Below are 19,801 nucleotides of genomic sequence, written 5' to 3'. Positions count from 1 at the left end.
TCTTGTGAGATGAATCAAATAAATCGATATTATGCAGGATGCGGTGTTCTCAATGCTGCATTCCAGATCATTTACGCGAAGCAAAGCAACAACCCTGTAACCTGCACCAACTTGAAGGCTTTTACATAGCTTGAAGTAGTACGAAATGAGCCAGTTGTAAAAAATGTGTTGTGAACGAGCAGCAGCCAATGATGTCCCGAACCTATTACTAGCCAATCAGCTATCATCTCTGTTCTTTTCAGGCAGGTGGCTGAGGACATGTTGTTGAGAGAAAAGCACAAGAGACTATGTAGATATATTCCTACAAAGCAAAACAAGCTGAACCTGAATAGGGCGAGACACACCATGTGTCTTAGCATGCCCAGACAGGAGCAGCTACTGTTAAGGGGGTATATCAGAAACAACAACTATACTACATTATTAAATAGATAGTTAGTTCACCCAAAAATAATTATTATGTCATCATTTAATCACTCTTATGTTATTACAAACCTGTAAATATTTTCTTTTTGTTCTGATGTACACAATGGAAGATATTTTGAGGAATGTTAATACCAAACCAATCAGAAGCACCATTGACTGCCATAGTAGGAAAAAAGAATACTATGGAAGTGAATTGTGCTTTTCCATTAGTTTGGATACCAACATTAATCAAAATATCTTCATTTAAATAGTGAACCATACCTGTAAACTAAAATTTTTGGTTGTAATTTTTGGGAAAGTAAGTGGTTGCAATAAATTTATTAATTTATGCAATCAATTTATTAATTATTAATTTTATTATTAAGCTACATTTGAACAAAAGTTATTTATTCATTTTTTTTTTTCTTTTTTTGTATGAATGTAGCTTAAATACATTGATTGTAACCACTTACCCCTAAAAAAATTAGTAAATTGAATGAATTTTTTTTTCAGTGTAGCACCCATTGCTACCCAATGCACGCTGTCAGAAAAAAGGTATAAAAGCTGTCACCGGGACGGTACCATTTAAGGTCCTAATATGTACCATTTAAGGTCCTAATATGCACCCTTAGGTACAAAGGTGTACTTTTTTAAAAGGGCACTGCCCCAATGACATCCTTTGTACCTCTTTATCTGAGAGTGTAGGGCAATCATTCACCAACTTGCTCCATTTTATGTTGGTAAAAAAAAAACTAAAATTAGGTTAAGTAGTTTCTCCCACCAAAAAACAAACAAATAAACAGAGAAGCATCACTATTAGCACTGTCACCTTAAGTCTTCAATATGCAAATGACCTTTTTTATGACTGATAAGGCTCATTGAGACAAATCACAATAACTATAAATACTTAAAATTGGTCTACATTTAAAAGATTAGCGGTGCATTAAAGCCTTTAATGTGCTAAATGGTTATGATGACATCATAACCATGATGATTTCTGAATGGCAGCTTTCCTTCCATAAACGGTGTTGATGGACAGAGGAGGAGCTTCACATTGTAAATCCTGTTTTCATGACACGCAGAAATCACAAAAGAAATGCTTTGTGAACAGGACTAAAAATAGCCAAGTCAGGGCGACTTAGGAACAATGATTATTAAGGGAGCACTCTAATCATGGTATTGTAGTACTGGGGACTGCTCTATTCACTAATCTTTCAGTAATAGTGTTGGTATGGGAGTTGTGAGGAGACCGATGAAAGAAGAGTTCACCCTGCAGGACTATCAGCAGCAGCACTGGATTATACAGGCATTAAGTGGAGTGCATTCCACAGCTGGCTAACACTTACGTAACATCCATATGATGCTGCACTCACTACAGGGGGCCCTGGGTCAATACACTTAGCATGTACACAATTAAACCGTATATATATGTGCAGCATATTTGCATTCTTGGTGAGTTGAGCACATACTTCACAAGAATTATAAATCCAAGTTTGGCACATTTAACCATAATAAATAGATATTAACTTAGTGGTAAGCAAAGTGCACAGCTAAGTGCATAAAATAATTTAAAGGGCTTTTAAAATCATTTTAATCAGGGCATTATGCAATGCTGCTGAGAAATCCAAAAAGGCTAAAAATCAAGTTCATGTGCCAAGCAAGGACGTAAATTTGGTTAAAACATTGGTGTGGTTTTCATTGATCATTGTTGGGGAGTTGTTTTATTTCGAGATTTGATTATACTGGGGGTTACCCTCCCAGGAACTACCCTCATGTATCGCTCAGTGGTAGAGCATTACATTAGTAGCACAAAAGACAACACACATATTAACAAGATATTGTATGCCTTGTAATGCACTGTTTCATCCAAGTGTCCTTGGATAAATGCGTCTGCCAAATGTAACATTCACCTTACATGTAAATGTACTAAGCCAAAGCATAGATCACATCTTAGACAACAGCATTGTACCAAAGATCATGTTCACCGAAAAACTCATAATTTGTATCTATGATGTGTTCAGATTTATATATGGCATTGCTACTCATGTTAAAAACAACAATTTATATCTGGATGCAAAAATAGGCTACACACTAGCTTCAGGGGAAGCGCAATAATCGGGTTCCACAAACCTATTGCCCCAAATTCTTGACTATTTTTAATCTTCTTAAACTATCTCTCTGCTAGTAAAAGTAAAAAAAAATTTGGGGGGGGTGTTAAAACTGGTTGTGCCTCATACATCTTAAAAAGTGAAGCCGCTGGCTCTTTGATCGTCCCCTGGTGGCTGGCTGCAGTACAAGTCATAAACCCCGCCCTCTTCATGCTAACGAACGGGACTCAGCTCTAAATAAAAGAAATTATTTACACTTCCAATAAAATTTTCCAAAAGGATGGTTTTGGTCCTTTAAGGTAATTGTTATCACACTGATATATGTTCAATTGTTAATTTTTGTGATAAGTTTCATTCCATAGATATGTACACTAGATGTCGCCTTGGCTATGGCAGTTGATTGGAACGAAAGCGTCAAATAGAGCCGCCATCTTGAAACAGGGGAACCCCGCATCAGCGTCATTATAGGCAATGGTGTAACGGAAGTAAAATCACCGTAAATCGTCATGAACGCAATTTTCTTGGTTTTCTTTTGGTTCGTTTCAACAGTGAGACATGTATTTAGCATTGAGTCCAGAAAAAAAATAAAAATTTTGATTTTATGAAAATCTACTTTTTCAAACTATAATGCATAGTGCTAGTAGGCCTAACATCCATACGCAGCACAAAAGTCCGGCATCATCCATGATTTCGAAGTACAGGCGGAGATAGCAGCTTTACCTAGCTACTCCCTATGACAAGACCCCTGTTCCAAAATGGCGGCAGTTGAGACGCATGCTTAGAACCCCTAGTGTATATGAGATTCATTCTAGCTAGTAATTTGATGCTATAGAAAAGGGGTGTGTCATTATGATTGGCGTGGTTGAATTGGACGCGCAAGCATTTGGGTAGAAGTTTGATACTGTGGCTCCGCCTCTGGCACCACGGACGATTCCTTATGCACATGCCCAGGCTCCAAACTGACGTTTTTACGTAACATGGCAGCGCCCATGGTCTGACATTTCTCGCTTCAATTAATTATAATGTAAGGAAGCGACGTCAAGTCGATCATCTTTTTTTACAGTCTATGGTTAAAACCCTTTATAACATTAATTAATGCTAGTGATGCAACGATGTATCGGCCGATTTTTGATGATTTTGAAACCATCGGCATATCGGCAGTAGCACGAAAAAGGCCGATACCGATTGTTTATTAATTAACTGCATAAAGAAATCCATTATATGTAAAAAATGAGTTAATGTTGTTAATAAAATTAATGCTGAATAGTAAAAACCACCTTTGAAGGTTGTTATCCTGTCTTATTATATTTGTTTTAGCTTAATTTGTGCCTCTCTTATTATGTTGGTCAGTTGAATGTTAATTAGATCCAATCCATGTTCAGTAAAAATTATTTAATGCAGAAATAAACTAGCTAATAGACCAACTGTATAGTATTGTATACAAGTGTTTATTATCGGTATCGGCATCGGTATCGGACAGAAGTTGTCTGTTTAAATCGGTATCGGCCCAAAAAATTCCTATCGGTGCATCCCTAATTAATGCACTAGTTGTTTCAATCTAAACCAATGTAAATCTCATTGATTGTGGATATTATCCACTTGAAATCTCCCCTACGTTTTCAATAACACTTGTTTTGGGTAACCCCCTTCCTGGACTGACCCTGAAACCTGTGCGTCAGCAGCGCAGGTCTTTGCAGCGCTGGAACCACAACTAAAGCCTATATCTGTTGATAAGGTACATGTGCTTTCAAACCATTGAAACAAATTGAACATTCAATTCACTGAAAAATACATCATGTCACCAAGCCAACTAACATGGATGAGGTTTTATCAAAATGCAGAGATGTTATGCGAGATCTAAAGCATCAGACATAACAGGTAAAAAAAAAGACAAGCAATCCGTTGTAAAATGTTATTGCAACACCAAAAAACGGCTGAAAAAGCTGATGACTGAACGGCTAAGAACTGAAGGGCTTTAGTTTCCTCTTATACATTTTCACTGTCAGAAGGCTACTAAAGGTCAACATCTTGGCCCACCTTCCAGCCTCGATAATCTTATTTCAGACAGTCCTGGACAGTGTGTGTGTGTGTGTGTGTGTTGCTTACTTCAGGTAGAGAGGAATTTTAGTCTATAGCGTGCACAGTTAGGTTATATCTATACAAACAAGAATATAAATCCAGGCTGTGACCTTCATGGTTATTTGGAAAGAATTACACATAGCTTCTACTACTACTACTCTGGTTAAGGATAAAAAAAAGAAAGAAGCATAGTTTTGCATGGACGGAAAATGTAAAAATCAAGTGTTTGCATCTTCTGTGTGAGTGCACAAGGATTTGCACAGGTAAATACTGAGAAAATGTTTGTTATTTAGCCGCCGCATTCATCCAAAGTGATTTAAATGCTATGTATTCCAGTGAACAGAAACACCGCATTGGAGAAACCTACAGATGATTTTAACAAAATGACCAAATGTAGCCTTTAACTAACATGCCACACGGCCTAATATTTGTCTGTGTTTGTGTGTGTGTGTGTGTGTGTGTGTGCACGCATGCAATGAAGCACCCAAGGCCTGATGATAGATCAATGCAGAAAGCGTGCAGGAAGCTTGATATAACACAACTTAATCCAATTAATGCACATTGCAGATCCATACAAGGACAGGCCACGCTTTAGTCAGCTTCCTTCAACAAGCATACACATTTACATTTTCCTCAATGCATTCAAGTATGCAAACGTAGAGTTTAACTATCCTAAGCCTAGTTAGCCAACACAACACTAAACCATTCACATTGCAATAATCCTTTTTAAGTCAATGTGCAAGAAATGCACTGAGGTCTCACTGAAGGACGTGCAGAGAGAAAGTGGAAGAGGAAAGACCAGAAAAAGAAAGTGATGCTTTTGCGGCACGTGTGCGTTTGAGGATGCAATGTAGGTCATCAGAAACAGAACATGCGAGAGGAAGGATGATTGAAAGATACAAAACAGCAAGTGCCATCTAAACTTAGAGCACAAGAAATGGCTGAAATGAAGGCAGTTCTTAAAAAACAAAAATCAAACGTTTTACTTGAATATTTCTAAAATAAACATATAATAAAACTAAGAAGGAATAAAGTCACAGGACATCAATGGTTGCCAGGTTTTTGAAATGACCTTAAGAAAGGAAGGTCAAATCTACACACTATTTTTGTAATACAAAAAGTAAATTTCATCAATGATTAAAAGTACGCAACAGTCAGACAAATAGTCCAAAAATGGTCTCAGGACGTCAATGGGGCAGTGTTCTTTAAATGTTCCTAATTTAGATATATGTACAAACATTTGGCATGTAACTATGAGGTACTAAAGCATATTTTTGAAAGGGTACCGCCCCAATGACAGCTAGGGACTATATTGACCTTTGTTTTGACAGTGTGACCACACAGCTTAGTGCAAAATGTCTTCATACTATAAAAATAGTAATAAAATGATTCGTTTAAGAACCTTTGACTGTAAGGTGCTTCAATGGCATCATTGCAACTTTGTAGGCCACAAAACCTTAAAAAGCACACTAAAGCAATTCTGTCACTCACACTTGAAACCTGCGGTCTGTCCTATAGTTAGCTTATTCTTCCTGTGTAAAGGACAAAGTCATACTGAAGTAGATGAGTTTAAGAGAAAAGAGCACATTATAATCCTCTCTTGTCTTTATCTTCACAGCATCTCCAATATTCTTTTTTAAACTCGCTCTGTTTAGCTGGCTGGCTTCTATTAAAAGCACCCAGGCCTGCAGGGAGGACTGAGCGGTGTGTTGATCTCTTCCTCTGTGCCCTGGCAAAGGGGACACATGTCCCGACCAATGGCTACGGGCTGTAACTGTGACGTCACGCAAATGACGTCGGACAAGGAAAGCAAGGGATGCAGAAATAGAAGAAGGAAAAGGATGTCTGACTCACAGGCTTGGGCGTCACCAGCTCACATGAGCGAGATGAGACAGCAAATCTCTGACCGTGAGGCACATTTTTATTCAGCGTTGCTCCAATACACAATGCACACTGCACAAGACATGAATTATAGAATTTATGAATATAGAGGTTTAATTCGTCAAAGCAGGGTGTCCATATAGTAAACCAATAAAGAAAGAATGCTTAATGCAAAAGTGTATAGTTTAAAGAGTAGTGCATGACATTTAGAACATTTTGCAAAGCATTTAGTTTTGTATTGTAGTAATAATACATCATTGGAAACAACATAGGATGAATAAATTATATTCACGATGGAACTTTCCCTTTAAGAAACTCTGTGTGCGTTTCTAGAAATCAACAGCGAGACACAAGGCTTATGAAGTACTTCATACTCCGTCTAAAAATCTCTCAAACCCTTTTATTACAACTAAAAGAAAAAGCTTTGTGGCAAAAAAAAAAGAGATTCTAGCCACACCTAACTGAAGTTGTTTGCTTTTACCACACAAGCTCAGACAACCAGAAGCTGTTTGGTTTTGGGTATGGTTAGAGAATATCAGAGTTAGTTTGCATCCAAAATTTGCACTTTTGCTAAAGGCAGGTGTAGGTTTTTCAGGAAGTGATAAGAAAAGGTGAGAAAAAGCAAGCAAACGAGAAGAGATATTCTGCATTTTTTATGATATAAAGAGGAAGTGTCGTATATGGCAACAAGCTATTGTACCCTTTCAAAAAGTCCAGCTTTGCACCTAAACAGTTCATATTAGTACCTCAGACGCACATAATGGTACCAAAGAGTGCTTATTAGCACATGAAAAGGGTACATATTGGTACCACCAAATATATACATATCTGCATCTAATGGTACATATTAGGGGACACACCATGAAAATGTGACTTTTTCCATGTTTAAGTGCTATGATTGGTTACCCAGTGCTTCTATCAACCTAGAAAATATGAAAAAGAACACCCAGTAACTTAGTTTTGGTAAACCATTCTCTGCGAGCACGGCTCCCCTTGTGATGTCAGAAGGGGATATTTTAATAATAATACCACCCCTTAATCTGCACCGCATCCAATCATGGCACTGCCATTTAGTGCAGAGAGAGAAAGAGAGAAAAAAAAAATGACAGCACTACTACGGTAAGTTTCAATTTCAACAAACCACCATCACTGTGATCAGTGTTTGCATTTCATCAGCTCATTTGAATTTTTAAGGACACACCCAAAATGACACATTTTTGCTCGCCCTAAAGTGGCAATTTTAACACGCTATAATAAATTATCTATAAGCTAAAACTTTACATATGCACTCTGGGGACACCAAAGATTTATTTGACATCTTGTATAATGGCCCCTTTAAAGGAAACTTCCTCAGTGACAGCTGAGGTACATATTTGAAAAAGTAAGTGTGCACATCAAATATATTAAAAAGGTTACACATGGCTGAAAAAAGTGTACTTTCACTTTCTTTTCATCAACACAAACCAGAAAGGCTTTACAAGGCCATTATTTAAGTTACGACATGTGTACTGACGTAATACTTCCTGGTTTATCCGTTAGACCATAAAAAGAGACTCTTAGCATGCCTGACATAATGTGCTGCTCTTAAAGCCGTACATCCAACTCAGTCTAATCTTGTCGATTCAGAGAAACATGCTCCAAAACAGAATGCTCAATGATTTTAGAAAGTGTCTTTGTGAGCAGATCTAGCATCAGTCTAGTGCTCATGACGGGACCAAAATGAATGCAATTGATCACATTCTATCTTATGAAGTGTACACTTATAATACAAACATGTATTTAAATCAACACTTTACATTATATGTATTTAAACAACCCGTTAATTAATAACTAATATATCAGACCATTACCAGATCTAAATATTCAAAACAAAGGCAAGACCCAAGTTGTCACTGTAGCACCTCTTGAGTGCAACTTTTGAGGTTTGTCATGTCCGGCTCACTGCTCCAGACCTCTCTCTCTCTTCTTTGGCCAAACCACTGATGCCGCACGCCTTTGTTTTACCTGCTAGATGTCAACTAATAGCCATCACACTAACACACGTTCGTATCAGAGCAGAACAGCCAACAGATCGGATCCACATGAACACACATGCGTCAACAATATTGCTTCTGTTTCCCTTTCTGAACCAGCACTAGATCCAAATGTCCAATTATTCAGCCCTGGAAGGGGTGGGATGGGAGACAAGTGCTTCCCATAGACGTTCAGCTGGGTGCTGTGAAGGGTATTGAACGCTCCCAAACCGCAAAATATAAAACCTACTTTCTATAAGGGTGAACTGGATAACTATAAACCTTGTGTGAGCATCTATATTTCGTCAGGTCTCTGCTGTGAAACATCCGGATTACCTTTCGTTTGCTTTTAACCCACACACATTCTTCTAGAGGAGTCCTGGACTGCCCAAACCTGTGCTCGGTGAAGCCACGCCCTAACATTAGAGTCGATTTTTGAAGAACTGATAGACGGTCAGTCTTCTGTGCCAGGAGTGGGAGGTCTGAAATAAGCACTCTGCAATTCCTTTACACCAGCAGAAAGAGAGAGATACATTTGGGAATGGCAAACGCTCAAAGTCTATATGATCCCTTCACGATAACAGAAAAACACAAACTTGAGTTACAAAAGTTATTTCTGTATTACAGCTACGAAAGCTTTTGCAATTAAACTAAAAGGAAGGTTTCAGACAAATGGGAACTATTACAATTTCCTAAATACAGGGCTTTACCAATCCATACACTAAATGCTGTAACTTGAAGATGAATTTTTTTAATTAGAGCTAATTTTGTTAAAAAGCAACATCATTAATGTTTTGCGGTGTCTATTTGACAGCTTACCGGCAACTTAAAGGATGTTTGGTGGGGATGTTCACAAATGGACATATTTCTCAATCAGCCGTCTGGAGGAAAACCCAGTGAGAGAAATACCACAAGACATCTAACAGACATTATCGGTCATCCGTCAAAATATGATGCGGGCTGACACGGGAATGTAAACCTGGGTCATACTGTCGTCTGGTGGCATTCCAAATATGTTTTAAAATACAGGGCTTTTAAGTACAATGTGCTCAGCCCTAAAAAAACAAGCAGCACTCGAGTAGATTTTGAAATATAATATCACCTCAGCCTATCAGTATAACCTACCAAAGCCAAATGAGCACTGCGGTGAAATGCGCAAGAAGCCAACCATCAAATCCGAGAATCCCAAACTGGAGTCCAAGTCTGTTAGCCTTAAGGCCATCTCTATGAACTCTATGTAAAACGCACTTCTCTGGCTATTTTATGGGGTCTTTAAAAAGTTTTTTATCTGACTTGAAAGACAAAGGGTTCCAAGGTTTCACGGTAGTAACACTACAGAAAATGTTACCAGGTGTGAATATACACTTGTTTCAACCACAAACCACAACACTGATAACTTGCACAAAAGGTCGGTAACTGCCCTCAACTTTGTACTTTCAATCATTTATTATACAATTAATATTAATTGTTCCAGACTTGGCCCACTAGAGGTACATATCATGCAAATACTTGTTTCAATCAACTGCAAACGCAAGGCCTATTTCTGTTGTAACTAAGGTCACCATGGACAGAACTGAACACAGGCCATAGCCTTTTGACACCTGATAAAATGTCTTTCTGCAGATTGGGAGTACAAGGTTAGGAGAAAGGGTTTAAAGGTTATAAACAGGACACGATCATTCATGGAACATTCTCATGCATTTAAGGCAATAGTGGACAATATCTCTGCAGGTGGAAATGGTGCTTTAAGCAGACAAGCTCAGGTACAGATTACAGAAGTGTCATAACATTCGCAGCTACTGATGATGATGACAAAATTAGGCACACGAGCAGTTCAAATAAGTACTATGTGGCATAAAAGTGTGTTACAGTTACTGTAAACACTACACAGTTTGAAGATGTTTTAGCAGCGTTTATGTCTGCATCTAGACAAAACTTAAGTTTACATGTTTTTTTCGACTAAGCATACTTGTTTTGCAGTGGGAATTTGTAGAACAAATGGGTAAATTTGACCCAAGTTAGTTCTACAAACTCCGGCATAGAAGTTTAGCATAAAGAATAATTACTGCAAATACATGGAGGCGGTTTATTTCAAATAACTCGTTATTCCGAGATAATAACCGCCTGAAACTAATAACGCATGGATGTGGCAAATCATTTTGACAGGTACAGTTTAATATTACACAAAAATTGTATAGAAATATGTCTTTTAATAACATACGTGGTATTATATTTACAAATGATTTAACCGAATAGTGTGTTCATGACATTTGAACGTCTTGCCTTATCTTAAAACCAAAAATAAAAATAAAACGCAGAAGGTCTGCATTCATTAAAAATGAGCAAATAAAATATTAAGTCAATATGTAATGTTCCTTAAATTAGTTATGAGGTAAATAGCCATGTAATAGGCGAGATAATGTACAGGGAGCATAGTGATATTGCAAAATAACCCCTTTAGTGTAATACAAGACTCTTTGATTCGCATCGGGGCCTGATCACACTGTCTGGGCTTATTTCTGCGATAAGAGGACGTGCACACCAAAGCTTTTTTACGTGTCTGAATTGAAATGCTCGGCAGACAGCCTTCTTTAGCGGAGCGGTTTGGTTGCAATGATACTTCTGCTTTGTTTATCAAATCACTGTACAATGCGCCGGTTGGATGTTGTGATATTTATCCCGCCCCTCCTCCACTGTGATTGGATGGCCGTGTGAGAGCTGATATTGACGGGCTGAGCTTTTCACCCAGAGTTGAATATTTGAGCGCGGAAAAATGGCCGAGTGACGGCTTTCAGTGCAGAAAAAAACTGCCAGCTCCTGGCTTTTTTTGAAAAACGCTGCGCTTCCATTGGACACATTTAAAAACATATGCCGGCCGTCGGCATAAAAGCTTTGGTGTGCATGCCCCCTAACGACCGGCTGCCTATTATCGCTTAAATAACGAATAGAAGGGATGTTTTCAACAACAGTGAGTCGGTTAATCACAAATAATCGTCATATAATAATACATCGTCCTGTGTCTTACCTTCATTAACGACTTGAAATAGTTAAATCTAACAACAGCGAGTCAACTGACTGCAAATAATCGTGATAAATACACTGAACCATGAATCATTATATAAGAACTGTTAAATCCAACAACAGCAAGGTGTTTGATCACAAAAATACACCATCCAGTATACTCACCCCATTAACCACTCTTTAAAAGGGATAAATCCAACAACAGCAAGCCAGTTAAATGATAATAGTCCAATAATATATTGTCCTGTATATTCAACCCATTAACCACTCCATAACAGTTTAAAGAGATACATCTAACAACAACAACAACAAGGTAAGAAACCGAAAATAACCGTGGTAAATAAATCGTTAATGATAAGGTGAGGACACAGGACTAGTCCATAACAACTGAAACAGTTAAATCCAACAGCAGCGAGCACGATTAATCGTGAATAACTGTTATGATACATCATACGATATTCTCACCACATTAACTTGGTAGTTTTTACTGCAAATTAAAAACATGGTTACCATATTTAAACTATGGTTGCCACAAATAAACCATTCGTTTACTACAGTAACTATAGTTGAACTATGGTTCAACACGCAAAAAATAAAACACGGTTAACGTTACACTTTACTATATAACCATGATTAATTTTCGTAAGGAACTACATGACGAGTGAAACTGTTAAATTCAACAAGACGATTAGTGTAGAATAATCGCGATAATACAACATGCATGCATTCATACTTACCCTATTAACCACTCCATAACGAATGAAAACGGTAAATCCAACAAGAGTCGCCGTCCCCCCTCAATGTATCCGTGTAACCAAAGCTAAGAGTCTGGATCCGGGCTCTGTACTTGGGCTGGGAGGTGTGTTTAATCGCCGACACTTGTCTTCTGCAAATGCAAGTGTTTTAATAACGAGCAAATGAGAGGTGACGGCGGGGCCGGTGGATCAGCTCCAGCTCTCTGATCGAGGACCGCATTGACTTTGACGTTTGGCGAAGGGTGGCAGAAGGATACTTTCTGTCTTGAATGGTCGTCTAAAGCTGCGGTAATCTCTCAGCTGCTGCCCGGGAGTATGGCGGCTCTCCGGTCACCAAACCATCATGCTTCAGCGGCGAGGCTCTTGGATCGGCTTCCAGCAGAGCGTTATCGGGGCATGGAGCTCTCGCTAAGGTTGTAGGGCAACTGGAGAGGCTGTTTTCAAGCTCTGCCATATACAGGAAATCCGGAAGTAAACACAGGTTCGATGCCGACCCCCTCTCTCCCGGGATGTGGTCGGTGAAGAGGGGCATGCCGGGATATGTAGTTCCCACGAATGCTGTAGCGTACGTAATTGAACAGGTTACGTTGTGCGTAACAACGTAGAATAACGTGAATACGACGCACGCACAGATGAAGGCGTGTTCGACTTTCATGCTGCGCAGACCCATCGAACTCTGCCATCAACGTACCGCAAAAAAGATTCGAAAGCTCTGCTCTCGCGGTACTCTGATGTCATACACCGATTGGTCTGCGCAGTGCCGAATGAAATCAAACACCCCTAAAACGTTCAGTTTACAATAAAAAAATGATTAATACTTGTTACATTTTATATTTATCATAGTAAATTGTCTTATCAAAAGGCATTGTTATTTTTCTTTCTTCTGTTTTTGAAACAACCTGTTTTTGAAACTTTTAAAACTCTATAAACAATAAACCTGCTACCCTTTAATTTTTTTAAGTGTCATTGTTCTTCTTCCTATATGTTAAATGGATTTGCTTTTTTGTGTTTATTATGATACCCTGGCATACCCTAATATTTAAATGATCTTTACTAGCATTTTCAAGGAACCGAAGTGCTATTTTGTTTATTTATTTTGTATTTTTGTGCAAAAACTTGTCAGAAGGTTAAATTCTAAAGTGCATCTCAGTATGATAATAACTTCGTACTAGTTAATTTAAAATAGTTTACATTGAGCTGGTTAAATATATTTATTCAAAAAAATAATGCTCATTTATACAAGCTGCTGCATAACATGATTGTGTATTTTTCTGTACAAGTATTTATATATATATATTATTTTTTAGAGCCTCTATTACAGAAAGAGATTTAAGGTTTTAGTTAATTTTAATATTAGCCTACTATGTGTCTCGTGCAACATTCCAGCAAATTCACCAGAGGGCGCTGAATGTCATGAAAAGAAACTCGTGCTTTGGTTGTCGTTGCAGAATACTTTCCTGTGCTCTATTATGAAGTATTATCAGTATGCAATTGCTTATTGTTGGTTGTGAGATCAAGTTCAAAGACTACAGAATATGGATAACTCCTGGACAACATAAGACAGGGAATCAATTAACTTGGTATGGCCTTTGTGTTGATTTGTGTGGTCAACACATTGGTTGTTAATGTTTATGTATAGTCTTTTTAGAGCAGACTGCTTTATATCTATGCTATACACACCACACCCCTTCCTTTTTGACCTCTCTGTCCCTGCAGGATTTCATAACACTGCAGAGACTGAGGCCAGAAACTGCTACGATTTCCTCCAGTGGAATTATGACACCACGCTCTCTGTGCCAGAGTGGTACAAGGCAAGCGGCAGCAAAAACAGCCTGTTTGGGACTGCAGAGCTGAATATAACAACTACAGGGCAGACAAGGTCGTTCCTTGGAGCCATCGCAGTTGAGATCGATAAGAAAACCTTTGAGCCAGCAGGCTGGGGTGTTGAGTGGCACTCATTCAGATGCATGACCTCATCTCTGCATCTGATCCATCACTTTTTGTCATTCATAAATGTTCAAAGACATGCAAACACATTCACAAACGCACATACAAGTGCATGCTTTCAAACTTATGATCATTTTATTTTAAAGAAAAACAAGGATTTGATACTAATTCAAGGAATAAACTTTTTCAGAAAGTAATACAAAAACAGTGGAGAGATGAAAAAGCATGTTTTCTTTTACTTGTTGCTAGTAACTAATTAAAATCCTCTGTATTTTATGTCAAAATAGTTAAAATCAGAAGATATTCCACTTTGTTCCTTGTCTTATAAGAACATATAAATATAATTTGTTTGATTATTTTGTGTAAATTGAGAAAGCAATAAAATACCTGTTACCTTATAACCAGGCACACTCTCAAGAGCTGCTATGAGGCAGATATGTCAGGTAGTAACTATTGACACAAAAAGCACTGATTTGTTGAATTATGCATGCAATGAAGTGTTCGAGTAGACAGATACAGTAAATGACAGGAAATGATTTTCCTTTCAGTCCATTTTAATCTGTTTTCAAAGCATACTGCATGAAAACAAGACTAAGGCTCAAAGCATAAACATCTATTCATATGCCACACAAGCATTTTTTACACCTTTGCAAAAACGTTCAGTTTTGTGATCTTTAAAGAAATCAGAATGCACTGATCCCAACTTGTCATGCATTTGAGCATTAGTTACAATTGATAAAAATGTATTGTTGCAGCTCAATAGCTTTACAGTGGCTCTGTTAGGGTAATGATCCTACGATGGTATCTGACTATGGATACAGAGGACCAATGGTCGCCACTGTGGAAGCTACAAGTCGTTGAGCTAAGCAGCACTATTATTTATTCATAAATGGTGGTTGTTGTGCAGAGGGCCATTAAAGGACATGAGACTTGAGATAGCATTGCATTACTATTCTCATACATTATGTATGGAACAAGGAAGGATCACTCTTTGCTGTAAGTGCAAAAAATAGATGCACTTAGATGTGATGTAAGCGGTATTGAGCCTGTAGCAGACTAAATTTAAATATGGGGCAAAAAAAAAGGGAGACGTATCATGAAAATCTGACTTTTTCCATGTTTAAGTGCTTAAAGTGGGTCCCTGGTGCTTCTATAAATTTAGAAATGTGTTAAAGAAGAACCCAGTAACTTAGTTTTGGTAAACCATTCTCTGCAAGCATGTGAAACAATAGATAATTGAAATTTGGCTCTCCTTGTGATGTCAGAAGGCCCTTAATCTGCACTATCCAAACACAGCACTACTATTTAGTGCAAAAATTAGCTCATTTGAATTTAACAGGACACACCCAAAATGGCACATTTTTGCTCACACCTACAAAGTGGCAATTTTAGGGTGGTATAATAAACTATCTGCGGGGTATTTTGATTTGCAACTTCACATTTGTACTCTGGGGACACCATAGTTTTATTTGACATCTTAAAAAAGTCTTGTGAAATGTCTCCTTAATTTTTTTAAAGGGGTCATATAGCGTGAAAATCTGACTTTTACATGTTTAAGTGCTATAATTGAGTCTATCAACCTAGAAAACATGAAAAAGAACAACACATAACTTAATTTTGGTAAGCTATTTTTTGCAAGCATGTGAAAAGTAGGTCATTCAGATTTCGCCTGTTTTGTGAGGTAGGTAGCAAAGCCAATTACAATAATACCGCCCCTTAATCTGCACTATCCAACCACAGCACTGCCATTTAGTGCAGAGAGAGAGAGAGAGAGAGAGAGAGAGAGAGAGAGAGAGAGAGAGAGAGAGAGAGAGAGAAAGAGAGAGAGAATTTTTATTTACAGCACAATTGAGTTTTAATCACCACCATCATTGTGATCAGTGTTTGCATTTCATCAACTCATTTGCATTTTAAAGGACACACCCAAAAATGGTACATTTTTGCTCGGACCTATAAAGTGGCAATTTTAACATGCTATAATAAATTATCTGTGAAGTATTTGGAGCTAAAACCTCAGATACGTACCCTGGGAACACCAAATACTTATTTTACATCTTAAAAAAAATCTCATAATATGACCCCTTTAAATGTGACTTAATTTGTGACTACATATTTTGCTTTGTCATGCCATGTCCTGAATGCAAAAAAGAAATGGGTTTCAAACCACATATGAATGTAATTTGGATCACATTGGTCACACTGCAAGTGTCACCAATAAAATATGATTTTTGCTGCCTTGTCTGAAGAAACAAACAAACTGATTCATTTTACTTTGAGTCAGTAATTACATGAGGACAACGTCTGTAGAAACTGAGCCAAATCATTATGTTCCTCATATCCTGTTGAACTTCACGGGCCTTTGCAAAAGTAAACATCATTCAAAACATCTCCCAATCTTTTGGCATTTAAAAATAGTTTTGTATTATACATAATTGTCTATCTACACAGATACGCTTCACATGAAATACGCATTCATGTACAAATGAATGTCCTTTGCATCTACAAACTCTGCATCCATTAAAAGGAAAGTGGAGCACTGAATGATGCTTACGTAAGTCAGAGGAGGGGTATGGGGTGATGAGAAATGTTGTTTATTTTTGAGGCAGCATTAGTCACTTGCTCTAGATCATGGAATGGGAAAATATCCTGATGACATAATCATTCTTTAACAGTTTCCATATAGAAGGTCTGGATCTGGGCGCCAGAAGTCCGCATTACACTGTCACGTCTGGATGTAATCAAACGTTCCCTTTATCTGCTGTTAACACATTCTCACGCACAGGCCTACAAACACATGGAACCGTACACTCCGGTTTGTCATTGTATATTAAACCTCTCAATAAATGCAAACTGGTGAGGCCAAATATTGTATATATATATATATGCAATGATAATAAACAATATTATTTGTATTAAAACATCTTTAAGGAGTATTAAATCAGTATCCAGCATATAAAAACAGGAATGCCAATTAAACCAGCATACATTTTGGTTTCTGGTCTTATATAGTTTAGGCTGGTCTAGCTAATCTCCCATAGGCCCTGTCCCAGATGGCACACTCCGGACTTGTGGTCCTCCTCAGAGTCCACACTTTGATGACATCACGTAGTCCAGACTTTAGGGACCCTTGATGCGAGTCCACGTGGGTGCACCGGAGTCGTATTTTGGGACAGACTCAAGCATCACACCGGAAATAGGTAGAGAAGTTGCCCGTCAGTGTGAACTCCTCCCTTCCGTTGTCTGATTGGTCCGATTGCTCTTTCGCAAGGACTTCTGGGTTGGCAAAGTGCGCGAAGCCTGCTGCAGTGCGGGCCTCGCTGAAGACCGCATCAAGGGGGCAAAGGAGGCGCTGATGAGCACACTTCAAAGCGTAAAAATTACAGATGGGACACCCTACGGACTCGTAGACTAAGCGAGAACGCGCAATTTAAGGCCACGAGACCGAAAAGTCCACATGAAGTGCGCCATTTGGGACAGGGCCAATGTGTCCAAGGTAGTCTTAGCTGGTTTAAGGTGGTGTCTCATTCTGCACAAATTATCTAGCTGGTCTCCCAGTATGGCCAAGCTGGTTGTCCATGTAGCTGGCCTCATGTCCTGACTTATTATAAAGTAACACAAAACTGCAAGCCAACTTAAAACCAGCAAACTTGGTCAAGTGGTCAGACATTATGTCTTTTGTGTTGAATTACATAACAAACATCATCATTAGCAGATCTTATATTTTCTCCAAAAGACAAAACAGATACAACATGTATGTTTGTGAAAGTGGGTCCGCAATAGACCGCATACGCATGCTTTTGGTTGCCTTGACAGTGTTTGCACAGTCTCTCTATTACTTAGTATGCCTTTGCCAAATGAAGATGAGTGAATTATATCTCTCATACTCCCACCATTATGTCCTTCTCCTAATTACACTCGAACTAGGAATCTGGCATGCAAAAGACAATTAGGACTCATAGATTTTAAATCCGCTCAGTCCGCTCATAAATTTGAGCGTCTATGGTGTGTGTGCGTGTTTGGCATGTGATCGTTATGAAGTGGTTGTTGGGTTGAGCTAAGCTGATGTGAAAGTGTTTTCATCGATTGCGCAAACACGCCATAATGATGCGCTCCTACACAAACAGACACATAAACACATCCAAAATTAGATCATGCGCATATAGATATAGGACACAAATCTTCGGCTGTCAACTCTCTAAATAGAAAAGTCTATATAACAGAGCACCTCAAAAAAAGCTTTCTCCAAACAACACTTACCACAGCACTCTTTTACAATTTGGGATGAACGTCATTTATACACAATTAGATTTAGATGTTGATTGCAATGTTAATATTTGGAAATTATCTTCAGTGCTCTAATCCGTTATTGGTTATTGTTCTTTAAGAGTAGGCTACTTAGAGTGATTCAGCATCCTTTTTATCATTTTTTACCAGTTTAATGCTTGGAAAAGCTTGGTTATTAAAACCTGTTGCTAAGGATTTAAGTGTGCAGACGTCTTTATTTTCATTACCAGTTTAATGCAACAGAGAAACATTGTACAACTTTAAATAAAGCAGTAATATTTATCATTGTAAATGTACTTGTTTATTTTAGTTGCAGGTTCCACCCTGACAACTTACCCCATTTAATGTGACAACCTACACCGGCACAGGGGCATGTTGTCACAAAAATGTTTTAAATGTATAAGAATAGAGAAATTGATTTTTGAAATATTATTTTCCACCCTATTGACCCTCATTTTATTTTAACCTAAATAAATAAGTACACTTCACCGAAACCCTAAAAAAATCCTCCATTACTCAAGTGTTTTAGTTCAATGCATGAATTGCATGATTTATCTTATTCAATAAACATTTTTTTAAGTTGAATCAATTTACCTTAGAGATTATTTTTATATTTGAAAATGTTTCCCATCATGCATTGCAGCATGCATACATTAACTGCTACTGTTGTGTGTGTTTTTTTGCTGTTTGTTGTCTTCATTTCTACTACTGCAGTTTTTTTTGTTATCATTGTTGCTTATTATTTTTGAGGGGAAGTCGAGGGCTCATTTTCACTTCATTAGATTTGATTTGATTACTGTCAACATTATTGAGAGTGTTGAGTTTTGAGGTCTCTTTGTGAAATTGAAACTTTCCTTATTGATTGTTATATTTGCTTTGCAAGTTGGCCTCTTTTTGAGAAGCAAAGATTGCAGAGTTCTCTTAACATTGCAAGTTTTATAAAACTATGTTTAAAAATAAGACGTGTCAAATAAAGTTCCAAACAATAAATATTGTTGACCGATGATGAGTTTTTTCATGTTTAAGTGCCATAATTGGGTCCCCAGTGCTTCTATCGACATAGAAAATGTGAAAAAGATCAACCCAGTAACTTAACATTCACATTGAAAAATAGCTAATTGAAATTTGGCTCTCCTTGTGATGTCAGAAGGGGATAATACTGCCCCTTAATCTGCACTATTCAAACACGGCACTACCATTTAGTGCAGAGATCAACTCATTTGCATTTAAAAGGACACACCCAAAAACGGCACATTTTTGCTCACACCTACAAAGTGTCAATTTTAACATGCTATAATAAATTATCCTTATG

General features: G+C 37.8%; 1 protein-coding gene across 2 annotated transcripts in view; it reads right to left on the bottom strand.

The window, feature by feature from the left end:
* Nucleotides 1-12,829, bottom strand: part of mob2b (MOB kinase activator 2b) — a 40,641-nt gene extending 27,812 nt beyond the window's left edge. For both annotated transcript variants that reach the window (XM_065282940.2, XM_065282941.2), the window contains exon 1: nucleotides 12,241-12,829. Coding sequence is in view for 1 of the 2 variants with exons in the window: in XM_065282941.2 (XP_065139013.1) it covers nucleotides 12,241-12,257 (17 nt within the window). In the remaining variant the exon portion in view is untranslated. The remainder of the gene's footprint in view (nucleotides 1-12,240) is intronic.
* Nucleotides 12,830-19,801: the final 6,972 nt, after the last annotated feature.

This window comes from Paramisgurnus dabryanus, chromosome 9 (assembly GCF_030506205.2).
Source record: "Paramisgurnus dabryanus chromosome 9, PD_genome_1.1, whole genome shotgun sequence".
NCBI lineage: Eukaryota > Metazoa > Chordata > Actinopteri > Cypriniformes > Cobitidae > Paramisgurnus > Paramisgurnus dabryanus.
This window is presented reverse-complemented; position numbering and strand designations above follow the sequence as displayed.